The sequence below is a fragment of the Cyprinodon tularosa genome, unplaced genomic scaffold (assembly GCF_016077235.1).
Source record: "Cyprinodon tularosa strain WSP-4 unplaced genomic scaffold, ASM1607723v1 ctg172, whole genome shotgun sequence".
In the NCBI taxonomy this organism is placed as follows: domain Eukaryota; kingdom Metazoa; phylum Chordata; class Actinopteri; order Cyprinodontiformes; family Cyprinodontidae; genus Cyprinodon; species Cyprinodon tularosa.
The window spans coordinates 901040-927589 of record NW_024038551.1 but is presented as its reverse complement, the minus strand read 5'-3'; the positions used below and the strand labels follow the sequence as shown (position 1 = coordinate 927589).

Genomic DNA, 26550 nt, shown 5'->3' with positions numbered 1-26550 from the left:
TTTAAAGGGACATCAGATTTTATTTTATAAAAGAAATAGACATTTGTTTCTTCAGGTTTGTTATTAAAAAGGTTTTATTTCCATGAAAGAATTCAGGAAATGTGAAAAATAAAACTTTGAAAACTGAGCTGAAAGTTGACGATCTATTTGGACAGTCCAGTTCTGGTCTTAGTGCTTCAAACTACATCAAAAGAGGAAGAGGAGGAGGAGGAGGGTTCAGGGCTGTCTAGATGCGTGGAGGCCTTACAAACTAGGGCTGTAACTAATGATTATTTAGCTGATCGATTAATCTGTCAAATATTTTTCCAATTAATAATCATATTACAAAAAAAGGTTCCTTGAAGATTTTTTACAGAATTAAACCAAATGAAACTAAAACTTTACCTCTCCAATTCAATTTTGTTTAAATATATATTTAGTGCCAAATCACAGCTCATGTCATTTGAAGGCACTTTACAGAGATAATTAACCCAGATCATCCAATCAGATTGATTTCAAAGTTTTCTATCTAAGGAAAACTAGATGATTGCATCGACTCATTGACTCAACAGCAATCCCTCAAGCTAGTGACGGTGGAAAGGAAAAACTCCCTTTCAATAGGAACAATCCTCCAGTAGAACCAAGCTGACTGGAGTTCAAGGAGACAGAAACAAAGATACAAAAGGCAACTGATATTTAGCTCCACAGGCGGACCCGTCAAGGAAACACACAGCCAGACAGATAAGCTCCCAGCCAGCTCTTATGTCAGGATTAAAGAAAGCACATACAATTATTCACAGTCAGAGAAACAGGATTACACTGAAAAACAGGCATAGCTCCAACATCTATAAACAAAGGTGTTGATGACAGAAGCTCAGCTGATATTTCTCTCCAGGATGGTGTCACAGCCAAACAGGAACAAACCAGATGAAGCTCTTTAGGAACTCTGGATAGAGCATATTGACAGACAAAAGATGTTAAATATTCATATACATTTTTATAATTACTGCTCTAAGACTGTTGCTCTGTCAGATAAAGGCATGTTTAAAGAAGTTAAAGATAAATCGATTAATAAATAATTTGACAATTATTTCAATAATCAAATAATTATGATTAATTGTTTTAGCTCTATTACAAAGTAAAGGGATTACAGTAAAATCTGAGATTCATCCAGACTGCTGTGTCTTTTCTCACTGGAGAATGACAACAGATCTTACCCGTTCAGATTGAAGTAATCTATGGTCCAGTTCGGAGCAGCCTTGTTCCTCTGATGATTTTCAGAACAGCTTGCTTTAAATGAGCCGATCCAATGCTACTTTACCCACAACCCGTCGGTCAGTCCAATTCAGGCTTCATGGATGCTGGAAGGAGGAGAATCTCAAACACCGAAAATCATCAGAAACCTTCAGTAGAACCTCCTAAGCATCCAGTAGAACCTCCTCCGCCTCCAGTAGAACCTCCTAAGCATCCAGTAGAACCTCCTCCGCCTCCAGTAGAACCTCCTAAGCATCCAGTAGAACCTCCTCCGCCTCCAGTAGAACCTCCTAAGCATCCAGTAGAACCTCCTCCGCATCCAGTAGAACCTCCTAAGCATCCAGTAGAACCTCCTCCGCATCCAGTAGAACCTCCTAAGCATCCAGTAGAACCTCCTAAGCATCCAGTAGAACCTCCTCCGCATCCAGTAGAACCTCCTAAGCATCCAGTAGAACCTCCTCCGCATCCAGTAGAACCTCCTAAGCATCCAGTAGAACCTCCTAGGCATCCAGTAGAACTTCCTCTGCATCCAGTGGAACCTCCTAAGCATCCAGTAGAACCTCCTAGGCATCCAGTAGAACTTCCTCTGCATCCAGTGGAACCTCCTAAGCATCCAGTAGAACACAGGTGTCAAACTGGTTCCAGAAAGGGCCGTGTGGCTGCAGGTTTTCTTTCCAACCAAACAATAGCACACCAGACTCCAGTCATCCCATCAAGTCATCGTGTTCAGATTGGACTCCCTTGATTAGATGAATGAAGTCTGGTGTGCTATTGCTTGGTTGGAAAGAAAACCTGCAGCCACACGGCCCTTTCTGGAACCAGTTTGACACTCCTGCAGTAGAACCTCCTCAGCATCCAGTAGAACCCTCTCTTGTTGGTACAGTACCAGCACGGCTATGTTCTGACCTGAGGCCATATTAGTTCAAATGACTCAGAATGTTTAAAGGTCAGAAACATCAAACATTCCAAGTGAACTCTGTGAACTTTCAATCCAGCTCAATTGCTGTGATGACAGGAACCAGTCCAACCAGCTTGTTGACAAACTGATGGGACCAATAATTTTCAGCTCCAAGGTATAAAGGGCAGAAATGTGTGACGATAAAGACTGAATGGTTCCACCTGCCTCTAAATGAGCTGTTGGTTCTGAAAGGAGGAGCCGCTTCCTGCCAAAGCAGCGCTCAGAATCATCCACCATAGAACCACCACCCTCCGTCTGAAGATGCAGACACTGCTTTCTCTACAGGTTATATACCTAGAAGAAGAAGGAGATCCTCGGTGGGAGAGGTCCTAAAGCCCTCCATCTGTTGTTTGGTCCAGGATGTGATGGTTGAACATCTGATGATCTTCAGGCAACAGAATAATCCCTGCCCTGCATTGTTTTCTGTAAAGAAGACTGAAGATTAGCCTGGTTGTGGTTTTTAGATGTTGTAGGAAATGATCCACAGATGTATGCAGGAGAATCTCTCAGCAGCTTAGCTATATCATAACACCCCCCTTAATGTTAAAGACCCTGCAGACCTTTAGGGGCCTCCAGGTCTGGACTGTAACCAGATCCCTGGGGGTTTTCATCTTCTCTGTGTGATGTCCCAGCAGCTTTTATCCTGCCTGTCCTTATTTTTCTCTGCGGTCTCCAGGAATGTGCTATGTGTGCAGAGGCAGGCAGCAGTAGGCCTGCATGAAATTAACCTGTGGTTGTGGAGCAGGACCGTGGGGGAAATTTGGAACTAAAAACTGCCTTAATGGTCCACTTTGTTGTTGTTGGTGTGTTCTAGGTTCTGCTCTTCCTTCCAAAATCAAAAATAAAAGATGGTGGCAAAAAGCATCAACATGAACTCTGGGGGCGTCCGCCGCTGGAGCCCTTTCAGCAGCATCAAGGTCAGTCTGGTTCAGATTACATCTCTAATGGGCTTGACCCTGCATTAAAAGAAATGTGATTCAACGGCTTTTAAATGTATGTCTCTGCTTCTGAAAACATGCCTGCATTGGTTTCTCAGGTGCTGCTAAACATAAGATTCACTGTTTAGAAAGAAACGCTGTCAATCACACTCAAACCTTTCTGACTGAAGTAGAATCTTTCTGTCTCTTAAAAGCCAGACTAAGTATATCATTAATTAAAAACTTATTTCAGCAAAAACAAAAGTTTACGCAAAAGCTACAATTAAGAGATCTTTGAACAACTTAACAAAGCAATGATGATGTCATATTTTTCTAAACCTCTGATTGGTTCATTCACAACATTTCAGTTAAAAGTGGGGAAACCTGTTATTGTCAGTTAAAAGAGTCATTATCTGGTATTTTACATGTGTAATACTTCTAAAAATGTATTTAAATTCATGTTTAATAATTTGAGGAGAATACTGAGCTCATTATGGCCCAATTTCATTACCTTTGTTTGATTATTTGACTCATAAGTATGCATGTTAATGTTAACCAGGTTTCATTTTCTGTCATTTCCAAGTGTATTACACAATACTTAAGAAATACACTAGCAGAAACACTGACACGCTGCCTGCAGTGAGCCCCTGATTGGTGGAATAGGGAGGGGAGTGTCATAGTAAGGAGGGCCAATGTTAGCATCCTTCCAGGTTTTATGTAGCTCAATGGGTCAGACCAAAATCACACTTTGTGGAGAACTCAGCCTTGTGAACTTTTCTGCTTTGAACAAAGTGCCAAAAGAAAAAGTAAAAGGCACCTTCTAATGGGGTTGCTCTGTGGCATTGTCTTCCACCATAAAAACATGTACTTAGGGACACAGTCCTTTATTCTGGCAGTCATTTCTTCAGGGGCAGAGCTTCATTTGAGAAATCATGTCCAATTATCTGATAAAACTGAGGTGTTTGGTTCTGTTTGAAGGAAAAAGCCAGAGAAAATCATCCCTTGTAGCAGCAACCTGTTGTGTTGGTGTTTGCTGCTGATCAGATTTATATTAAAAACATAAATAAAAGACATGGACCATGTTTGCACACCGCATGTTTTTAAATATCATGTATGTAAATAATTTGTTTAAAGGGATGATGTGTAACTTATTTGGCTTTAAGTAAGCAAAAACCAAGAATTGCTTTACAATATACATGTTCTTCTGAAGACTAATAACATTCCATTTTAAATGAAAGCATACTTTTAGTTTTGAATTAAGAGTTCATAAATATGTCCAGGTGAACACACTGGAGGGTTCCATATTGGGGCGTCTCTACTTGATTAAATTTGCTGAAACGGGACAAATATGTCAGCAAACATGTTTTATATCTATGTGATAGGATAAAACCAGAGTCTATATTGCCATAGTTTTTTCTAAAGAGAATGGTGCTTTAGAAGCAGAAGTTGGGAGCTTTGTGCTGCACAGGTAAGTTTATGGATTCAGTATAACAGTGAAAAGAAATTTCTGTCTTATGCTGAAGATATGTGAAAGCATGTTTTTCCTCGGCCTATTTGTGAGATGAAATATTTAGATTGTGCTTTTTCTTGGCGTAATAGGAGTAGGTTTAGAAAAATATTGTATCAGCATCCATGCTGTAATGTTTAAGGTAGGGGTAACATAAAGCAGTGGCCTCCTTCCTCTAGACTAGGGTGAAATATAGACAACATGCCCTCTAAGGTGCTTAAGGCTCCCTCATGCCATGGACACAAGACAGTTGTTGTGTTTATCTGGCCAGTGGACCTAACAGGGAATGTCCTTGATGAACTGAAGTTGTTTTCCTCCAAATGTTCATGTGTGAGAAAGTTCTTTATGCAGAGGTGAGATGGTCCCAAGAGTGTCTTGGGATTTTTACAGTATAAATGTGTGTCCTGGGCTCTATCTCTCCGTCTAAGGATGTTAAATAAATTTGAACTCTTACAAAAAATGCCTCTATCAGTTTCTCCACAACTTCACAAATAGCTCAGTGTGGTCACGTGACATTTTCCTCGTGACAGCCTGTCAGGTTTATTCAATGGTGATTATAAAATGAATGTGTGCTTATAGACCATTTGTGCAAGGGGGATGCTGCACTGTGTCTTGTGATGCAGTCAGGAGACCATCCTGCCTTGTCATTCTGATGGAGCATCTTGTCTTTATGAACTGATCAATTGTTCTGTCAGAACAAATACTGTTTTGAACCCATGTGCTATGTTCTGTTAATAAAAGATGGCTACAGGAGAGGATTAGGAGAAAGAAAGCTTGAAGTTGGGTTGGGCTTTTTCTTTCCGCTCCTGCAGAAGCTGCTTGAATCTCTTTCCTGTGTATACTCAATTTCTATTCTCAATTTCTATTTTTTTTTTACAAACCTACATTTCCTGAATCTAACACAGCCGTATTTTCCAAGATATATTTTCATACATTTTTCATAGTGCAGCTCAGAACATGTTTCCGTCACAGAGAAATGTTGTTCTGCGGTCGCACATGGTACCATATGTAGGACCTTTTATAACTTATTGCAATCAATAACAACGTTCTTTACTTCATCTCCCACCTAGACACTTAAAATTGTGCAGAAGGTTGACAACCCCAATTCTATGACACTCCACGGCTTCCGTCATTGGTACCACCGCAAGGTTTTTTGTAATTCATTTTAACACCAGGTGGTGCACGAGTGTGAAAATCTTACACCCAAAGGCATTAAATACCTGCTTCCATTCCTCATTGAGCTTTCTTTGTTCTGTGTGAGGTGGAATAAAACATCCACAGTTTTCTAACACTTCACAACAGGATATGTTTTGCTCAGATTTCTTCCATATTGGAGAGTAATCTGATTAAGGTTCACTGCGCGGTTTAGTCTATGAGGAATTCAAAGGCATCATATCCTCAGTTAAACTAGTCATTAGAATGGTCAGATGGCAGTTGGTTGCAAATTCGACCAAACTTGTTAGTAAACCAAACAACACAGAGGAGGTTGAACACCAAACAATGAATTAGAAGAGGACCAGAAGCTCAACCCAAAAGGTACTCGATTGTTCTGAGCTTAGCTCAGGGATTGTTCTCATTGGGTCAGACTTGAATGTTTTTGGTTAATGACCCAAATGAGCTCAGTTAGGATGAATCCAGTTCCTCTCGTAGTTGTTTATACGTGATCTAACCCTTCATCCTATCTCTTTTCCTTCCAAGCTATCAGTCTTTCCTGGTTTACAGACTGAGGATTTGTTCAGACAGAGGACAAAAGTTGCCATGTTGATTCCTCCTCTGTTCACAGCCTTCCTCCTGTCTGTCTCTACAGGTATTTGTGTTCTGCCACAGTTTTCTGCAGCTGGCTCAGCTTTTAGTCTCTGGTTTCATGAAGAGCTCCATCTCCACCATTGAAAGACGCTACGGCCTATCCAGCCAGAAGTCAGGGATCCTGGCTGCCTTCAACGAGGTCAGTTCAGCAGCTTCATCTGTGATTCTCTTTGGTTATCTCACAGTAGATCTGCTTTTTGTGACCAATTTTACTAGAACAAAACCAAACAAAAAGTTGGTGCTCAAAGAAAATACTGACTTACTCTACACTTTTCAGGTTATATTTTCAGCAATGTATATATCAATGCTTTACCAAAACTCCCCTTTGTCTTGTTCTAGCACATGAAACCATAACAAACAAGCACATTATAAAACGTGGAGTTTAAGAGGTCAAGAGAAAAGTCTTTCTTTTGTTTATTCTCAAGCATGTCTTTAATACTGCTGTTCAAAAAATACCTATTATTTTTTGGAATAAAGCTAAGATCTTTCAGTCATGTTTGAACTGATGCAGCTTGGGCTGTGTTTTACTCTCCAAATGTTATATCTATATTGTCAGAATCTAGAAGGCGTTAGCTTTCAAATGATGTATCACACATAAAATATGGGCTTACTGTACAGTTCCGCAGTTGTTTGCTTTTCCAATTTGGTATAGAAAATAGGCAAGGATTACTTCAAAATGAGATGGATGTGAAGAGGTTAACAGCTGTAGTATGTCACAACCAAACTAGGAACAAAACTGGACTGACGTCTAAACCCTCAGTTGCATCAACCTTGTGAAAATGCATAAGGATTTAAAAAGAACATTTGAACACTGCACTGAATTTTCATACCTTACTGCAGTATCACCATCCCCTACCCACACACCTACCTGTCGAGTAGCGCTGGCCTATGGCGACAGCGGGCTGCTGTGGCAGCAAATCCTATAATATTTTGCAAGGAGACCTCTCCGCGCAAAGCATTCCGGGACATATCTGCCTCTTCTGAGGCCGTTGTTTTCTTCTCATAAACTTTGTAGACATTTTTTCTCTTACAACCTTCTGCCATTTTCAAAGAACTGCGGTGAGAAAGGTGAGCTTCAATGACTGTCTGAAAGCGTATCTCACCACAGATATACGCCTGAAAGTGCGCATGCAGAGAAAAAGATAGCTAATGGAACGAGCACGTAGGACAATCTAACATAAATATATCACCAGAATGACTGACAATTAGGTGGACCACTTATTTTGATGATCCACAATACGTGGTCACAGTATGTGATGAAACAAAACTGTCTGGGATTTACGCAGAAAATCGGCTGAGTTTAAACACGACGTTTATGATTTAAAAACATACAAACTGTTAAGAGTATTGGCTGTCTTTTTCATGGCCTTCGCTACAAACCAAAATCACTCTTTTCTCAGAAATGGATGTTTTTATCTGTTATCTCTATTTGTGTTCTGCAGAACTGATCCTGATTTTGTTTTGGCAAGTCAAATCTCTGTCAGGTAATGATGCTGGATCTTCCTGTCTTTCACTGGTTTCTCTCTTCCTGTATCCAGGTGGGGAACACTGTTCTGATCATCTTTGTGAGCTTCCTGGGAAGTCGTGTTCATCGTCCGCGGTTCATCGGTGGCGGTGCTCTGCTGGCATGTTTGGCCTCGCTGCTTATGGCACTGCCCCACTTCCTGAGTGATGAGTACGACTACACAAATCGAATCAGATGTAAGACCTCATGCTTCTGCAAGATTCCTCCCGCCGTTCAACAAAAAAAACTGTTTGGTTTGTTGCTCTAAGATAATCTCACTTGTTTCCCAACAGCCTCCACTGATAACAGCTCAGGCCTCTGCGGTACATCCTCCTCCTCCAACCAAACATGTCTCGAGCAAGACAGCCCCGCCCAACAGATGGTCTACCCTCTGCTGCTTCTGGGTCAACTGCTACTGGGCATTGGAGCCGTCCCTATCCAGCCCTTCGGCATCTCCTACATCGATGACTATGCCAGTAGGAAGAACTCTCCGCTCTACCTTGGTAGGACACAGCAAATAAATCAACAAAGTTTAAACTCAGTCATACTTTATCATGTAGCTGCTCTTTAAATATAACAAGGTAGTGAGCTTCACAGCTTGTCTGGATCAGTGAAGAAAACAATGATGAATCATACATCTCTGTTCAACACTTTACTAATAGCTAGAACCAGAACTCTCTGCCATGTTCAGTGTTTGACAAACAGAAACACTGCTAAATGAGACTAATCAGAAAATGTTCCTTTATTTAGCTAAGGTGGCATAAAAGGTTGGCCTATGAAGCAATGGGAGGTTCAGATGTGAGAATTTGGTTTAGACAGTGTGGTATAAAGTGATGCCCTCATCTTGTCTAGTTCCTCTGGGGCCTAGTGATGATTTGATGTTTCAGTACTTCATGTCATTCCTCTTCACTGTTGTGAACCTAACAATTGAGGTCTGATGGCCCAAAGATACTGAATGACCAGGTTAGTCCATCATTTTATTCCTGGGATGATATACACACTATACACTAAAAAGTTTTCATACATACTACTGAACAGCTTTCATATAAACTACTAAAAAGCTTTCATATACACTACTGAAAATCTTTCATACATTCTACTGAAAAGTTTTCATATACACTACTAAAACACTTTTATACATACTACTGAACAGCTTTCATATACACTACTGAAAAGCTTTGTTACATACTACTGAAAAGTTATTTGCGGATTTCAGTTGAAACGGAAGGCATTTCAGTAAAACAGGAGGAATATCATTAAACTGGAAGTTGTTTTAAACAGGGGTCAGTTTGGTTAGCTCCGTACATGTGTTATATAGCCTACTCAAAAGCTCTTATACAAAGTAGTGAGAACTGTTTATATAAACTGGTGAAAAGCTTTACCTTTCATAAACACTACTGAAAAGCTTTCATACTGTACATACTACTTAAAAGCTTTTATATACACTATCAAAAGGCTTTCATATACATCACTAAAAAGATTTCATATACACTACTGAAAAGCTTTCATACTGTACATACTACTTAAAAGCTTTTATATACACTATCAAAAGGCTTTCATATACATCACTAAAAAGATTTCATAAACACTACTGAAAAGCTTTCATACTGTACATACTACTTAAAAGCTTTTATATACACTATCAAAAGGCTTTCATATACATCACTAAAAAGATTTCATATACACTACTGAAAAGCTATTTGAGGATTTTAGTAGTAATGGAAGGTATTTCAGTGAAACACGAAGGAATGTCATTAAACCGGAAGTTGTTTTAAACAGAGGTCCTTTTGGATAGATTTTGTGCAATCTCCAGCAGAAATTTTATCAAATGAAATTATTGATTATTACTCAGCTATCAGCTGGCCGCCACACAGAAGCATGGGCATTACTCAACTTTATTAATTTTCTTTGCTTCAATGGAGATCCTGCTCCAGTGATGTGCTAAATTCTGTTCCCCTATGAAAATCTGTTCCCCCTGTGTCGCGAGCACACATTGCATCCATAGAAGCGGTTCTGATCATTCTCCAGGCGCCTCTCATCATTTCTCTGAAAAAACAGCTAGTATAATCATGTCAAGGTTCAAACATTTTGTTTAATCGGAAGCTGGTGTTTACAAAATTGTAAAATCAAAAAATAAACAAGGTCTTCTTACGCTGTTTAACGATCTTTTTCCAACTTTTGAAACTTAAGCCTTACAGAAATAAAAATCAGTCACCAAACGCAGATTTCCAACCCGTAGTGTCTATTTATAATTTTTCATCACAGATATAAGAGGATGGAAACTTGCTGAGAGTTGGGCACAAAAATAAATACTTCCTGCAAAAATGAGAGTGTAGACTTTCTGCTTAATCCTGTTGTAAAATATGACAGATTACTGCATTAAGGAACTTTCTAGTATACTACATGCTATCACACATAACATTTTTTGAGAATTTGGAAACAGTTGCTCTTTATTTCCCAAAGATATATGAGGAGGAGAGGAGAGAATTGATATTTCAGCTGCCTGAAATAATCCGTTCCCCCTCCATAACATCGGAACAAATGAATTTAGCTGCAACTCTTTATCTGTGTTTATTGCTCTCTTCATCAACAACAAACCCTCTGGATTTGGTGACATTTGATCAATAGTTGCCTAAACTAAAGGAAGGGAACCATGTATTTTAGCTGATTGAAATAATCCGTTCCCTCTACATAACATGGGAACAAATAAACAAATGCTATGAATTTGGAAGTTGTCATTATTTTTCTATATAACATTTGAAACATTTATTATTTGACATTTTGAAATCAAAAATTGTTAAATAAATATGACTGTTGGTTTGATGACCTTTATGGAATGTATTTTCTGTTTAAATGTTTATCTAACAATTTAGTGGACTTTGTTTCTCAAGATTGAAGACATTTTACATCCCATCCAGAAAGCTTGCTTTGAAATTAGAAAGGGATGGGAAGCAAAACATCTTCAGACTTGGAAAACAAAGTCCACTGGTTTGATTTAAAGTTATTTTGGGAATGACAGTGACCTGAGAATCTTCAGCAGCTATTTGCAAATATTTTTGCAGATATTACATCTAACAATGTACCTTACAATATAAATACATACAGTGTAAAGTCACAAATCCCATGATGCTGAAAGGGCTTCTGTTTTAACTGAAATTTGCAAATAGCTCTTCAGTAGTGTATATGAAAGCTTTTCACTAGTATGTATGAAAGGTAAAGCTTTTCACCAGTGTATATGAACAATTCTCACTACTTTGTATGAGAGATTTTGAGTAGGTTATATAAAAGGTAAATGTTTTCACTAGTTTACGTAAGAGCTTTTCACTAGCATTTATGCACATTTTCAGTATATTATATGGAAGAGTTAACTTTAATATGTTTATATGGAAGTTAATTCTGAATTATGTCCCGGGGGCACCTCATAACCCGCTGTTACAGCGGAACTCACCCAGAGGTTGTACTCTGTCAGCCAATGACTGAAAAAAGTGTGTCTTTTACTTCTTATGACCCCGTCTAGTCACTGCTGAGACTAGACGGGTCTCTGCGGAGGAATTACCCAGTTCACTCATCATTACTTTACTGGCCCTCTGTCATTTAAGGAGTAAGTCAGAATTGCTGCTTGTTACCAGAGGGGCAGGCTCACCCTGACATGGTGATTGATCAGTCAGTTCCCATTTTTTTTTCACTCCAGTTAAAGTTAATTTATACAGCAACAATTCACAAGACTTTATCTCATCGCACGTAATCATGGAAAACCCGACAGATTGCATCGAGTCTTTGATTCACAGAATTCCCTCCTGGATGAGCCACAGTTGCTGGTCGCTCCAGTGTGGTGGCTTTTGAAGCAATCCCTCTGACTCTAACTTGACTTCACAGTTGTGAGAACAAACACCCAGCAGGGCTCCTCATGGTTTCCATTCCTGTTTTCTGGATCATAGCTCAAACTAGATATCCTTAAACATTTTGGACACCTCAGAAAGGCTATTATCTTACCTGAGTGAGAAATAACACCGTGTGTTATCATAACGACCCAGAGGCTGGTAGGAATGCTAACAGTTTGGTGGCAGATGGTAACTGAGCCCCTTTGTGTAAGAAGGTGTAGATATCAACCTGAGAGGTGATTAACACATTGTCCCAACGTCACAAAGAAAGTTCCCCATTATAAGGAGGAACAGGACATTCCTGAATGCGTCAATCAAGTCGAGAAGTAACTGCAATGAAAGGACTGCTGGAGGAACTCTAGTCTCCTGAGAGCAGGAATAGATTTTACTGACAGAGCAGGCTGCTCCTTCTCTGCAGCTTCTCTGCTTATATAACTGACCTACTTTAGCCGGTTTCCTGGAACTGAATCTGATCCTCAGAGGAAACTGTGCTAAAACTGTGTTGCACATTTCACTCCTTCACTCCTGCGTGGTCATTTTGTTGAAATATCTTAGACACTTTCAGAGAAATGCTAGTGTTCTAATGCTTTCTAAGCACATTTATGAAACACTTGGTGATTAATACTTTCTGCAGAAATGTTGAACTTCTTATTTTTCTGTTTCATGTGTTTCTTAAAATACAGAAAAAGAACAAGCAGTTTAGTGAAAGCACTGTGATGTAGAAATACTTTTTTTTTTTTGCTCTGAGTGCAGAAAGCAAATGAGGAAGTCGTCTAGATCTTTAGGTGCGGTCCGAACTCCCTTAGGCGGCTTTATCAGATACTATCAACACAGCAATGAAGTTATCTTAAACAGTACAGACCAAAGCACAGAACCACGAGGAACTCCGGAAATAATACCTATCTCTGAAAAAATTACGTTTCTAAGCATTCAACTGCTAGGTCTTAAAGGTATAGAGGAGGATGTACTTTTTCCAGGTGGATCATCAAAATAAGTGGTCCTCCTAACTGTCAATCATTTTGGTGATATGTTTATCTAAGACCGTCCCCATTTTCACTTACCGGTGGTGAGTCTGACATAGTGGAAAAATTGCAAATCTTCTTTTGGAAAGTAAGCTTGTATGAACGATGCAAACAGCAAATTTGAAACACAGCGTGGCCTCATGCCTCTCGCACACGTTTAATAGGTGTTCCCTCTCAGGAGCGGGTACAGGGTTGTCCGTGTGCATCTCTTTTTTTTAGAGTGGAGAGGGTGGGTCTTTAAAAAAAAAAAAAGGGGAAATCCTCCACTATATCTTTAAAAAATTAAGGCATGTTGTTACATATAGGGGATGGAAGAGGAAAAAAGTTTGGTTTTTAACAGGAACATTTTGTTCTTATGTCAATGTAGCTTGTTTTATTCGACTAATAGGAGAGAAAAGGTTATGTTTTAATCAATAAATTGAAAAACACCAGGATAGTGAGAGATTTTTTAGATATTTGTAAGTTGGATTCAATGTAGACATTGAAACAGTCACTGTGTCTTTTAGCAGCTTCTGACAGACTAGATCATGATTGCTGAATCAGCCTCTGTTTATCAAAATTATCACTATTTGAGGGGAAACATCAACTAGCGATAAGAACCATGGAACTCCTGATCATTGGGTCTGAAGGTTCCATGTTCTGCTCCAACATGAGTATAAGAACTTTCCCAATCCACATATGGTCCAGAGATGTACTGAAGTGTTAGAACAGGAGGGAAGAGGACACCATGCCAGCCTTTGAGCAGAGATGGCAAAAGTACTCACTTTCCGTACTTGAGTAAAAGTACAGATACTTGTGTTAAAAAATACTCTGGTAAAAGTGGAAGTACTGATTAAACTTCTTTACTCAAGTAAAAGTAACAAAGTACAGGCTTGTAAATTTACTTAAAGTATAAAAGTAAAAGTAGAAACCACTTTTTTCATGCCGTTGCCTACATTTTAAATGGATGTCTGCCAATAGGACTAGATCTCCGTTGTGTTCATTTTTAATCATCTCGTCGTCCATACTACTATGCTAACGCCACCGCCACCAAGCTGCAATGATTTGCCGCCAATGAATACCGCAGAATCTGTCGATTCATCTTGTAGTGGTGCGTCAAATGCAATGTAGATTCCCATCCAATTAGATTGAATTTGGTATTGATGACGTGAAAAATAATAACGGTAACTCCATTGAAATGATTCAAAACTAAAGTAACGAGCCAATTTTTTAAAATGTAAGGAGTAGAAAGTACAGATATTTGTGTAAAATGTAAGGAGTAGAAGTAAAAAGTCGCCATAAAAATAAGTAGTAAAGTAAAGTAAAAATATCAGAAAAATCTACTTGAGTACAGTAACGAAGTATTTGTACTTCGTTACTTCCCATCTCTGCCTTTGAGGCATGGTGTTGGCAGTGTCATGCTGCTGCTGGGCTTTCCATCTGGAAAGAGGGACTGATGCATTTCCAAAGAGAAGACTTCATGAAGTGAGGAAATCATATGAAAACACTGAAGCATCATGTCAAGGAACTGGAAGGTTGAACTTTTGAGACAGCTGCATCTTCTAAGTGTCCCTCAGTGTGCATCATAAGCTGTGAACTTTTAAACCCTGCGGTTTCGTCGTACAGTTTTAGCTGTAGCTGAGTACAATCATTGAAAATATCGCACAGTTTATGCCCGGCTTAAACAAACAGCAATAGGAAAGATTTAATGTCAGAAAGATGCTCTTTGTGTGATTAAAGGATAAATATCTTCCTTGCATGTTCTTTCTTTTCCTTATCTCTGTTTTTGTTGTTGTTTCAAATCTTTTTCTGTTGCGTCTTCCAGGCATCCTCCTCGCTGTGACCTCCATCGGCCCGGCCTTCGGCTTCATCACCGGCTCCTTCATCCTCAAGCTATATGTTGACTTTGACAAACTGTCAAAAGGTGAGCAAACAATCTACAGCAGTGACGGCTCCCAGCTGGACCAAAATGATGATGTTTATAAATGTGGCAGAGGAATGGGGAGGATATATTGCTTAAAGCAGGGTTTTAAAGTGAAAGCACTTAGTGGGTAATTTCCTTTAGAAATACGAATGTTGCACAAAGTGTTGCACAAAATGTTAAAGATAGACTAAACTTAGATGATTCATAGTGAAGTGTTTGCACTTTATTTGACCTTGTATTCAAAGTCAAAGTGATTTTCTAGTGTTTTCTATTTCTACAGAAAACCAGCCATGTTTCTTATTTTTACCAAGGGACACATGAAACTACCCACGGAGGGGAGGGGGCGTCATTGTTCTCAGCCAAAGAGAATCTCTTTTCAGCATTAAGTTATTATGAAGGAGCCATGACCTCTGTCCTTCACTCTTCGTCCAAGAATTTCTAAAGTAAACAGAAACTTCCCATAATAATGTCACAATGTTGTTCAAAGAGTCAAACAGGCTCATATGAGCAACACTGAGGCCTTAGAGTTCTTGCAAGACAAGCTGCTAATATCTGAACAGCAATCAGTCGTTCTGATTGGTTCATTTGAGACATTTATCAAAACCACTTTGATAACAGAGACAGATCTTTATGTCTGTCGTATTTTAATTTTCTTACTAGTTTTGGTAAACGGTTGTCTTGGGATGTGATTTTTATTTGATGGTCAAACTGGTGAAACTTTTACTTTCTGCAGTAGGTGTCTCTTCGGTTCCATATGGTAAATACCTCTTTAATAAATCAGTCAATACATTAATGAGTCAAACCCAGTCATACACAAAACATGAGCACCTTGATTTCCTTTTTTTCGAAAAGCTTTGTCAGGTTTTGCTTGGTTCTGAACTTAAGTTTATATATCAAGATATTAGAAAACATTACATAACCTTAACCAGGCTCACTTTTTTCTGCAACAGTTTTGAATTTCATAATATGGGTCAGTTTTGGGCAGCCACTACATTAATGGAAGACAAACACCATGGACAAGATTTATCAATTATTATTTCAGTGTTGGACTTAATTATAAACAAATCATCATATGATATCATTCTTGCTCCTCTGTGTGCTAAAATATTATGTCCACATTTGATTGCGGAGACATAGGAATTAGAATAGGTTTTATTATAGGTGCTGTTTATGTTTTCCTAGATGTTGATAACATTTGATGAGTAACATCTGGAGGGTTTCTGCTGTCATCTTGAAATGAAAGTATGACCTAAAAACAGATGGTTTTATTTTGGTAATTATTGAGACTAAGAGAAAATAAAAAAGGCATGTTTAGATTAGTCACATTTAAATGGAAAAAGAGAACATTTTCAGAACATAGAGGAACAAGATTGACATCAGCTAACTCCAGTAAAAAACATAAAACCAAATGATTTCAAAGGTCCAAGCAAGAATCAAAGGCATTTTTTATGATGTATGCAATGTCATCTAAACCCCGTGAGGGCTGGATCAGCTGCAGTTACGAAATCTGGGTCTTCTAATTTTCTTTCATTTGTTCCAAGCTTGAAATAAAAGTCTGTAAACTTCCACAGAGGTGTAAGTCTTCCATTGCCGTAGGGGTTTATTGTGTGTCCCATGCAACATTTCAAAGATTATGGAGGATGTTGCAAAATGAAGTCAGGATACATATAAATTTGATTCCAACATATTTTTTGGAGGGTTTAATAAACTGATTTTACTGTCCTTTCATTAGATCGGAACTCTGGATGAGATCTGCCATCTCTGTTATTAGAGCGGTTGAGAAAGCAGTCTGATGTGAAGAGTGCATGCCAAAAGTTTGACGTCTTCCGAATTTATGTCTCTCAAGTTACTTTGTGGACCTGTTTGAACAGAGCTTAATTCCTCTGTCTAATGGGTGTGTGTGAGAACGCGCGTGCAAAGTACTTCTGAATACGCATAAAGGTCGGGTCTGTCAACAGAATTGGTTGGCACCGATTCAGTTCAAAGGTACTTTCAGTTGGTGTGTAAAAAATCTGTTTCACGAATCCTAAAGCGAGGCAGTAAATATATTTCCTGAATGATCATATCTTAGTTTATATCTTATCTCTGACTTCTTATCTTATCAAAGAACTCGGCATTGATCTCTGCGGCATGCTTTCTCCCCATATCAGATTGATTAATATTTAGTCACACTGAAGGACAGCAGAGCAAACTTTACTATAGACCTCTAACCTATGAATGATTGAAGAATCACTGATTAATCTTCATCTGGATGAAATCTATGTGTAATTTTCTAGGTGCAGGTTTTGTAACCTGAATTTCGTTTAAAAAGTGAAAACACATTGAGTCATTCATTTTCGCTTTTGTATTCACATGTTACTTTAGTAGCAGGGCTTTTTGAAGCTTGAACTTCATCTTCACTGAATGTTTCTTTAACTTTTCGTATTGAAGAATGAAACAAAACAAAAGGAAAATGTCCTCATAAAACAGGTATAACTATAGGTCCCTGTTCATACACAATGACACGTGCTTGTGTATGAATATACATGTGTTTTCAGGTTGGATTATGAGATTATTTTGTTATTTAGCTCTTTGTTGCCTGAGCTAACAGGGACATTATGGGTAAGCCTTGCTGTGGCAGACATTAAAGTGTCAGTTAGGGATTGGTCACTCTTCCTGTTCTGGTTGTTTAATCACCGTGATGACGAAGGAGCCTGAGTTAGATGTTGGTGATATTTGTTACACCGCCGCAGGTGATTCATACAGACTACTGATGGTGATGGCTTCTCATTCTTGGCCTGATTCAACAAAATTTACAATCCCTTATAGACAGATTGTATTTTAAACTCTAGAAAAGTTCCTTATTCACATCTGCAAAAACCCAAACGACAAAGTTTTAAGTTTAAGGTTTTATCAACTCTTAGTCATTGTGATTGGCCTCGGTTTAAAGGAAATACTCCATTCGGTTCAATGCTTCCCCAGCTTGGTTTGGTTTTAAGGAAATGCATCATTCTCCAAGGCATGTTACATGAGCTAATTCAAGAATCAGCGTTCTTTGGCAGACTCGGTAATGCCTTCCGATGATGCGTTTAAAGTTGTTAGACTGCCGTGTCCAGACTGATCTGTTTCCTCTTTGATGAAAGAACCGCACTGTAAAAACAACAGTATGTTAAGGGAAAGTGCAATTAGCTTCCAGCATATAAGCTCTCCTAGTTTCCTTGTTGTTATGATGTTTTAAAGAGATCTGACCCACATGCAGTAAACCACTCAGACAAACCAGAGTAAAATTTAACAGGTTTATTAGGAGTCCAAATGGGTTGGATTCAGGTGAACTCAGAGGGCTGGTGAACCTGGAACTGGAAGTAAGAGGGGAAGTTCACAGAGGTTAGTTCAGGGTCCGTGGGAACTTTGAACGACATCTTGCAAAAACAGAGGTAAACTGGACTCACGTTTGTGGAGAAAGGTTTCTTCCCAGTATCCAGTCGGTGTGGGTTTTTCCAGAGATAGAGGGGCTCGTTGGAGGGCGGACAGGTTTTGGTTTGGGTGGTTCCTGAGGAGCAATGGAGCGGACTGCCACTTAGATTTCAGGGAGTACTTGAACGGGACGTGTGGAGATAAATCCCCTACTCAGTATGAAGCTCAAACAAATCCTTCCAGGGGGGAGAAGGCCAATAATCCAGTATACAGGATGACCTCCTGCCGAAAGGCAAAAGACAAAAACAACGTTAAAACTAAGAGAGACAAAGACTCAGTTTGACTCAGCTAAACTCAGCTCGGCTAGAGTACCCAAAACTGGCAAACACTCTGGCATCGAGGTAGTGACAGTCCACCGCTCAAATACTCCCCGGTGATGAGCCAACCAGCCGCAGGTGTGCAGAAGGACAAACGAGGACAGGGCACCACCTGGTGGTGGAGGGAGAGAAAAACACTTGTGTTCCTTGTTGAGAGTGCTTGAACCTTAGAGGAAGATCCTTCAGCTGTTAGAGGGTTTAGTCTGACCTTTATGGATTAAAGTTTTTTTATGCTTTTTTTTTTTGCTGCCCTATTTAATTTATTCAATGCAAATTAATAAACTTTGACATTGTTTTAAGCGATTCCAGAACACAAATAAGGTTTTCCTCAACCCAGCCGAGCTTCTGTGACCTTTGAGAGGTTTATTAGGATCTTTCAGAGTTTTTCCATAATGTCTCAGCAAGGAGGGTTTAGACTGCACTAGTAACATACAATCTCAGTAAAGACCTTTTTTATGACGTAAGTTTGGAATCAGTCCTTGTAAAAAAAAAACTGTCTAACAGATCCAGACTTTTCAGACCAGATGAAAAACAGTGAAACTAAGCACAGAAAATGAACCTAATGGAGCAACAGTCCAGAAACAACAGATTGTTCATCATAATAGTTCAGAAAACATTGAGAATCTTTTTTTCCTGTACTCAGTTAACCCGACAGCTTCCTGTGAATTTTCCTACCATAGCATCACTAAAAGAATTCTGTCCTAATCCAACGCAGACCGACTCAACAGCTGTACTGCTGCAGAAACTTGGCCCATGTTCTGACAACAGCTCAGAAGGTGGTCTGGATTCAGCTTGAACTCTGTCAGGACCCGAACCAAAGGAGGCAAACACAGTTGCAGGTGTCTGAAAGACTCCTGAGGCTGGACACCTCACCAGTGGCTGAGTTTAAATCTGTTCATGTTTTCCTCCTGCATACTGGGGTTCTCTGTAGGAATGCTGGCTTCCTCCCCAAGAGCAGTTGGCATGTTGGCTCAGTTCATGTTCCTGGCTGATTGTTTTCTTTGTTGCTCTTCGCTGGAGCAGCAGTCCCTGGGGGTTCAACCGCCTCTTGCCAAATGACGCCTGGAACTCTTGTGACCCAACAAGGATAAGTGAATATAGGCAGCAATTAGGGGGCTGGTGAAGGAAATTCTTATTGTTAAATGTAGCAGTATAGTTAAAACAAGTCCAGTTTAAACAGGCATTTTCCCACAGTAGGAATGAGAAGATTTCAGATCATTTAATTCAGTTTTAAGAGTATTCCAGGCAGCAGGAGCTGCTTCCCAACTATGTCCAAACACAAGAAACTAACCAGACAGATAAATCACATGAGCGGAGAGCATAATGACTACTGTGCATATAGATCACAATGATGGCTGGGGCACCTGCATCCTGTCCCAAACCTCAGAGCAGAGTAGCTCAACCACTGAAGGCATGTGGACGAGTCTTACATGAAAAAAACTTCAGCATCATCCAACAACGGAAGAAATGTTGCTGACAACAGATTTTTGCAGTCCCTGAGTGAGAAGCACCAACTGTTTTAATAATAAAAACCAACTGCACCTTTATTGTTTGTAATACGCATTTCAATGCATTTCAATTTGTTTCCATTGGACAGTTTATAATTGAGGCCTAAAGGCATCTGCTTTACATTTTGTTAAAAATTACATTACTTTAAGTACTATGCATTTAAAACTAACTTTCGAGACTAACATTTGTTTTGTAATAGAACTATATCAAAAGCATTTTGAAAAATTAAGTATATATCAATAAACTATGGTGTCATCGGCCTACAGATGATATTATACAGATTTAAACACATTATTACGCAAATGGAAACTCTAATAGGTCCTATAACTGAGCCTTGTGCCACTCCTTTACTGTCCTGAAGAAAAGAAAAGGCAGGAGCTACCAATCTACTGTATTTCACAGTTAACAAACCAAACAAAATATTCTGTAAGGTTTTTATCAAGAGGGCGACGAAAACAGCAACACAATGTTGTTTGTTATGGTGATCGTGGATAAACGTGTTAAAACTCTTAAAGTGTCTGTGACAGTTTAAGTTTTCTAAAACCAGAGTGAAACCAAGGTGCAGCGCAGCCGACAGCGAGGCAGCGAATTAACCTGCCAAGCTGCAGCGTTTGCCAAAATGCTCTAGGAGCAACAAAACCAGTCAGATATCTAAGCTTGGCAGATTTAAAACGTTTGATCAATTCAATGATTTTTGGTCGAAGTTGACATGGAAATTAAATGTTTTAAACAAGGTTTTAGAAAAAACGTCCTAGCATAACTGTCAAGGCTCTCCCCTTTTGGGACTCTGAGTTTTTAGTTTTCAGTTATTCTGTTTTGTTGATATTTGGTTTATTTTCCATTATATTCGAGCAGTCTTTTGTTACTCCCTGTTGCCCCTTTCTGCTTGTTTCCTTTCCCCTTGGCTTCCTTCTTGTTAGTTCCACTCACACCTGCTCCTTATTCAGCTCATTGTTCCATCATTTGTTCTGTTCCCCTTATATACTCCACCTCTGCAGTCACTCAGTGCTGCTTCCTGGTTGTTTTGGTTGTTCCTTCGTCTCTGGCTTCTCAAGAGAGTTTTCCCTGATGCTTTCTGTTTTTTTGGTTCTTGGTATTTTAAATTTTTGTTTGTCTGCCTCGGTTTTTCATTAAATCTACAAGATTCACCTCTGCCTCCTGCTCTCTGCATTAGGGTCCTCAACTAACCTCCATACAATTACAGCCTCTATAGCGCATGTTTTCTTTGCTCTTGTCAAAGCTTGTGAATTGTTTTGCAAATTAATCACTGTTTGACTCTGGTGGTCACGGATATCTAATCTTCACTGTGCTGTAAACACAGATGATTAAATAAACCATAGACAGTTTAAGATTAGTTATTTCACAACACCCTCCGGCAGCTTCTCACATCTGATAAAAGGAAGTTCCCACATTTTTCAGTTTGCTTTGGCAAAACTTCCTTAAAGAGTTGATTGTCCTTAAAGACTAAAATTTAAGATATAAGGATCAAGAATCCTTTTTACATTTTAGATGTTTTTCATCAATGTAACTCCTAGAATGGGGGATATAACAACGATTAATGCTTGGCAACAAGTCTATTTTAGTGAAACAAAACCCAGAGTAATTTATCATCTGCATAAGTCAATATTTTTTTGCTTCTTTTAGTTTTGTAAATTTATAAATATTTGATTGACTGTAATACTTGTCCAAAGACTTGACCCCTGAGGGTTCTGATTCTTAGATTTTTATTTTTTTCGACAAGCAGTTTATAGAAAGGACCTGTATTCAAACTATGAGCTGATTTCGAGCACAGCCGATAAACCCATGCAAGTCTAGCTCCTACTGGGGGTAGTTGGCCCACTGTGGGATGGCCTGTTGTCATTTGTTGAGTCCTGGACAGGTTCCTCAAGGAGGTAACGGTCCACCAGATGCTACCTGACAAGCCCACCATCTTGGGCAACATCACTACCCTAAATGTATTTAGGCTGATTTATACTCAGAAACCAGGTCGTCTGCGTGTGTGACGCAGTGAATGCAACTGTGCCCCCACCCCTTCCGCAGTCGCTCTGGTGCACCTTTTCAAAATTGTAGGTGACCACAGACAATGCAGCAGACAGGAGGCCTCTGATTGGTTAAATTTACATCAGCTCTACACTATGGATATTTCCTGTTGGGTACCTTACCGGCTTGTTTTGTTTGTATGAACGCCATTGTGGTGGTGAAGATGGAGCAGTGAGGAGTGCGCTCTCATTTTCCTCCATTGTTGCATTACTTGCCCCCACTACATCACGGACTCAGCCGTATCTAGACCCACAGTTACCTTGTCACAAACAGCAAATGTGATTAAAAATGAAACTCCAGGATATACGGGGTGTGAGATTCTGTTTACTGTAAGCTTGCACTACATGATTAAACAGAAGTAAAAACAGATGGCTAATGTTTATCAGACCAAAGGTTTTAAAGAAACGTGACAAAAACAGAAAACAGATTTCAGTGGAGGCACACAATCCTGAGAAATTAAAAGTTTGAGCATTGTTCCTGTCATGGACAGGTTTGGACAAGTTTTCATCACTTGTTCCCATTGAGAATCTCAGTGGACGATGACAGAATGCTGACACAGTTTTAGATTACAGCTCATCATGTCAGAGCTCCTGTGTGTGAGTGAGTGTGAGTTATGCATCACTTCCATAGAGGATCTTTGTAGAGAACCTAGGTAGCCTACACAGGTGAGGATAATCTTTCTCATCAGAGTGCTGGGCTTAAAAGAGCAGCAGAGCCTTCACTCAGTTCTGGTTTCTTGTGTTGTTGATGTTGTTTCGTTGCTTTCTTGTCACTTCCTTCAAGTATTTTCCCTGACGTTTATTGGTTTTTGTTTGGTTGTCAATATTTTCCTATTTTGGATTTTTGCCTCTGTTCCCCTTGGACTTTTGTTAAATCAACAAAAGCTCATCTGTGCCTACTCCTCTCTGCATTTGGGTCCTCAAAGCCTCCACACAAGCTGAAACATAATTTATCATTTCAGATTTGTTTTGCTGTTGTGGATCTTTGTTCTAAAAGTTTTAGGAGATCAAATATTTAGCATCTTTTCAAGTCATGGGATTCCAAAGAACTTCACATTCAGTCAGTCACCCATTCATGCAATGACTGATGGTGTCAAGCTGAAATGTAGCCACTGCTGCATTGGGGCCCACTGCATCCGATGCCACTGTCGCCGAAAACATTCCCTAACTGCTGCAAATATAGAAAAACTATATACTTAAACTGTGAAGATTTAAGATTAAATGTAACTGTAACTTTCTTTTTGCTGTTTAGATAAGATTGAGCTGGATCCCAAAGACCTTCGCTGGGTCGGGGCTTGGTGGCTCAACTTCCTGCTGGCCTCCGGCCTCCTCTTCCTCAGCGCACTGCCTTACCTGTTCTTCCCCAGAGAGATGCCCAAAGAGGTGAGATGGGATCACTGGATGTTAGAAGCAAACAACGCTGCAGTTTCACCTCAGGAGCTAATTTTGGTCTGCAGGGGAAAACATTCTAAATTTATGCCATCTATCCATCCATCCATCCATCCAACCATCCATCAATCCATCCATCCAACCATCCATCAATCCATCCATTCATCCATCCATCCATCCATCCATCCATCCATCCATCCATCCATCCATCCATCCATCCATCCATGCTCCAACCATCAACAATCCATCCATCCATTATCCATCGATCCATCCATCATCTGTTTCTCTGTGGGCATTGTCTTGTTCTACTCTAACAGCAGCCCTTCATTGTCCAGATGCTTTAGCAGCTCCAAAATTAAAGTTGTCTGTCTGGTTTCACCACAGTCTCCTCTCTGGTATGATAGTTCCCAATAAACATGTTTCTAACTACAAGCAAACAACAGTTAAATGTTCCCTATAATCATTATGGGTGTGATTTAAACGTCTTTGGCCAAGCGTAGCTGCAGCAGCTGTGAGGAAGAGTTTAAACAGCTCCAGTAAGTTTTTTCCGTGAAAACACAGTTTATCTGGAATTGGCCATCTGGCAGAGATAAGACTTGCTAAGCTCAGTGAAAGAGCTGAAGGATTCAGGTTTATTGACTAAAGGAAATGAAGGACATTTTACCAGCAGAGCAGAAAGACCCAGCAGAACCAAACTGAAATTATGTTAATTATCTATTTCCATTTACTCAACAGGGGGTAAACAATATTAAAAACATTTTCTGGCCCAGAAATCTAACAGATCAGAATGATAAGAACAGAAATAATTTAGGGACAGACAGACATCTACATATGATGGAATATAACTGATTATGTGATATTTTTCTCCCAAAAAAAAATGCAGAATAAACTCAAACTGTTTAATTTAGACCTAATGAAGACCTTCAGCTCTTTCATGTTGCAGCTTGCCGCTGTACTGAGGGCTCAATATGTTTTGGCTCCAACCCTGAAAACACAGAACATGTTTTCTCAGTAGAATGACGTGGGTATGCACCAGATTGCTCAACACTTGGACCTCCACAGGAGAGATCAGTTAAACAGCAGCCAAACCTGATGTAGATGAAAACAAGGTGCAGGTCTTCATTTTTACTTCCTGTAGTAGAAATGTGTTTCGCTTTGTACGCAGCAGAGTTCTGAAAGGTTTGGGTTCAGATCAGGGATCCTAGTGTTATAGACCTCATGTCTCCTCCATCCACTGACCTTGGTCACTGTCTAGAAGGCTGGAGATTAAAAACAACTGCTTCTGCTTTTTTAATCATATTTCACTGAAAGTAGCTAATTCTACAGATCCAAAACTAAACGGTCATCAGCATTGGAAGCTGAGGAAAGGTTCCTGACCAGAGACTTTGAAGCAGTAGGGCTGCCTTAGCTCCTCAGGTTATTTCATTGCTCTCATCATAAAGAACTTCATGGACACATAATCTGTGCTGTAAAACAAGCAGGCATCATGACTGACAACATGAAACTGGTCGATCAGGATCAGTCAAGACAAGCCTGGAACAGAAAGCATCATCTGGAGGAGATCTCAGAAAACAGAAACCTTCCATTACTCCGCTGTTAATGAAAATATTACAGACTAAGAGCTTAAAAACTGGACAAGATTTTAAAAAAGAAAGTCAAATAAAGTTCTGGCTGCTCTCAGCAGGGCAATGATGGATGATACCAAGAATTTTACTATTTTACTGCAGTTTTTTTTTTTTTTTTTTCTTTCCTGGGGGAAATAGAGTCCGGTAAAAAAAAACAAAGGAAGTGTGGATTTCAAAAATCAAAAAATATAACATTTGCATTAAAGTGGGATCGCCATTAAAATGCTCCGATCCCTGTAGAAATACAAAGAATGGCATCAACCTGAGACTCAAAGCTCAGCTTATCATCAGTGGAAGTGGAAAAATATTTGACCCACTCGCACTTCTTCATGTTCCATCCCATCAGCAGAGGTGGCAGCAAGATTTCTCCAAACAGCATCTCTTTAGTTTTTGCAACATTAAGAAGAAGAACAACAGCAGTCAAGTAGTTTTTCTTTCACTATAGAACCATGATCCTGATCTTCACTGATCAGCATGGACTCCATGACATCCATCTGCAGTGAAAGAGCCTTCAGTCCATTAGAACTGGACCAATAATCAGAATCTTTTCTTTCAATTATCAATTAAAGAAATAAAAAATTAATTAAAGGTTTAGGAGGGTCTCTGTTCCTGAAGGTTCTTTGGACCTCCAACAAACGGACATGACGGAAAGTTCAGAGGTCAAAGGTGGAGGAGGAAAGAACCCCACCTGAGGCACCTTTGTTCCTTTGGATCTAAAACCCTGGAATTGGAGTCAGGGATCTATAACTCAACAATCTATATAGATAGTTCAATAGATACATTTCGGTAACTACAGTCTACAGTAGATATATCTATCTTGATATGTCTATAAATACACTTTAGAGTAGAGTAAGATAACTACAGTCTACAGTGTATATATATAGATATATAAATATATCTATAACTAAAGTTTTAATATACAATGTATGATTATATAAATAGAATATATATGTAAAATATATTATATATTTATATCATATATATATGTATAACTAGTCTACAGCAGATACATCTATCTGTATGTATCTATCCTATCTATCTATCTATCTATCTATCTATCTATCTATCTATCTATCTATCTATCTATATACCTATATATTCATATATATATATATATATATATATTTATTTATTTATTTATTATATATATATATACTTATCTATATATCTTGTGACGTTTCTTTCTGTTTGACAGAACGCTGCTGACGATGTTGAGTCCAGACCAGACAGTAAGCAGCCAGAGCGAACAGACCCGATGAGGGAACTCTCCTTTATTCAGTTCCTAAAATGTAAGAGTTTGATTTCTGCTTCCGTTTCCTGTCTGATGAGGCCAAGACCACTGTGGGTCAGCAGGTGTTTCATCCTGCTGACCTTCAGAGAGACAGCTGCTCCGTTCTTCAGTTCTGTCATCATAGCGAAGTACCAGCAAACATGAAGAACCCCTACAGAATTTTTAACTCCAACCACAGTGTTGGCATTTGATAGTG

The 26550-nt window shown here is 39.3% G+C and overlaps 1 protein-coding gene across 1 annotated transcript in view; it reads left to right on the top strand.

Moving 5' to 3' along the window:
- slco2b1 (solute carrier organic anion transporter family, member 2B1) overlaps nucleotides 1–26550 on the top strand; it is a 36591-nt gene that overhangs the window by 1625 nt on the left and 8416 nt on the right. Inside the window, exons 2-8 of the mRNA XM_038281565.1 lie at nucleotides 3006–3108; nucleotides 6423–6560; nucleotides 7960–8122; nucleotides 8219–8428; nucleotides 14633–14731; nucleotides 23302–23432; nucleotides 26259–26352. Coding sequence (XP_038137493.1) covers nucleotides 3040–3108; nucleotides 6423–6560; nucleotides 7960–8122; nucleotides 8219–8428; nucleotides 14633–14731; nucleotides 23302–23432; nucleotides 26259–26352 — 904 coding nt within the window. The 5' untranslated portion in view covers nucleotides 3006–3039. The remainder of the gene's footprint in view (nucleotides 1–3005; nucleotides 3109–6422; nucleotides 6561–7959; nucleotides 8123–8218; nucleotides 8429–14632; nucleotides 14732–23301; nucleotides 23433–26258; nucleotides 26353–26550) is intronic.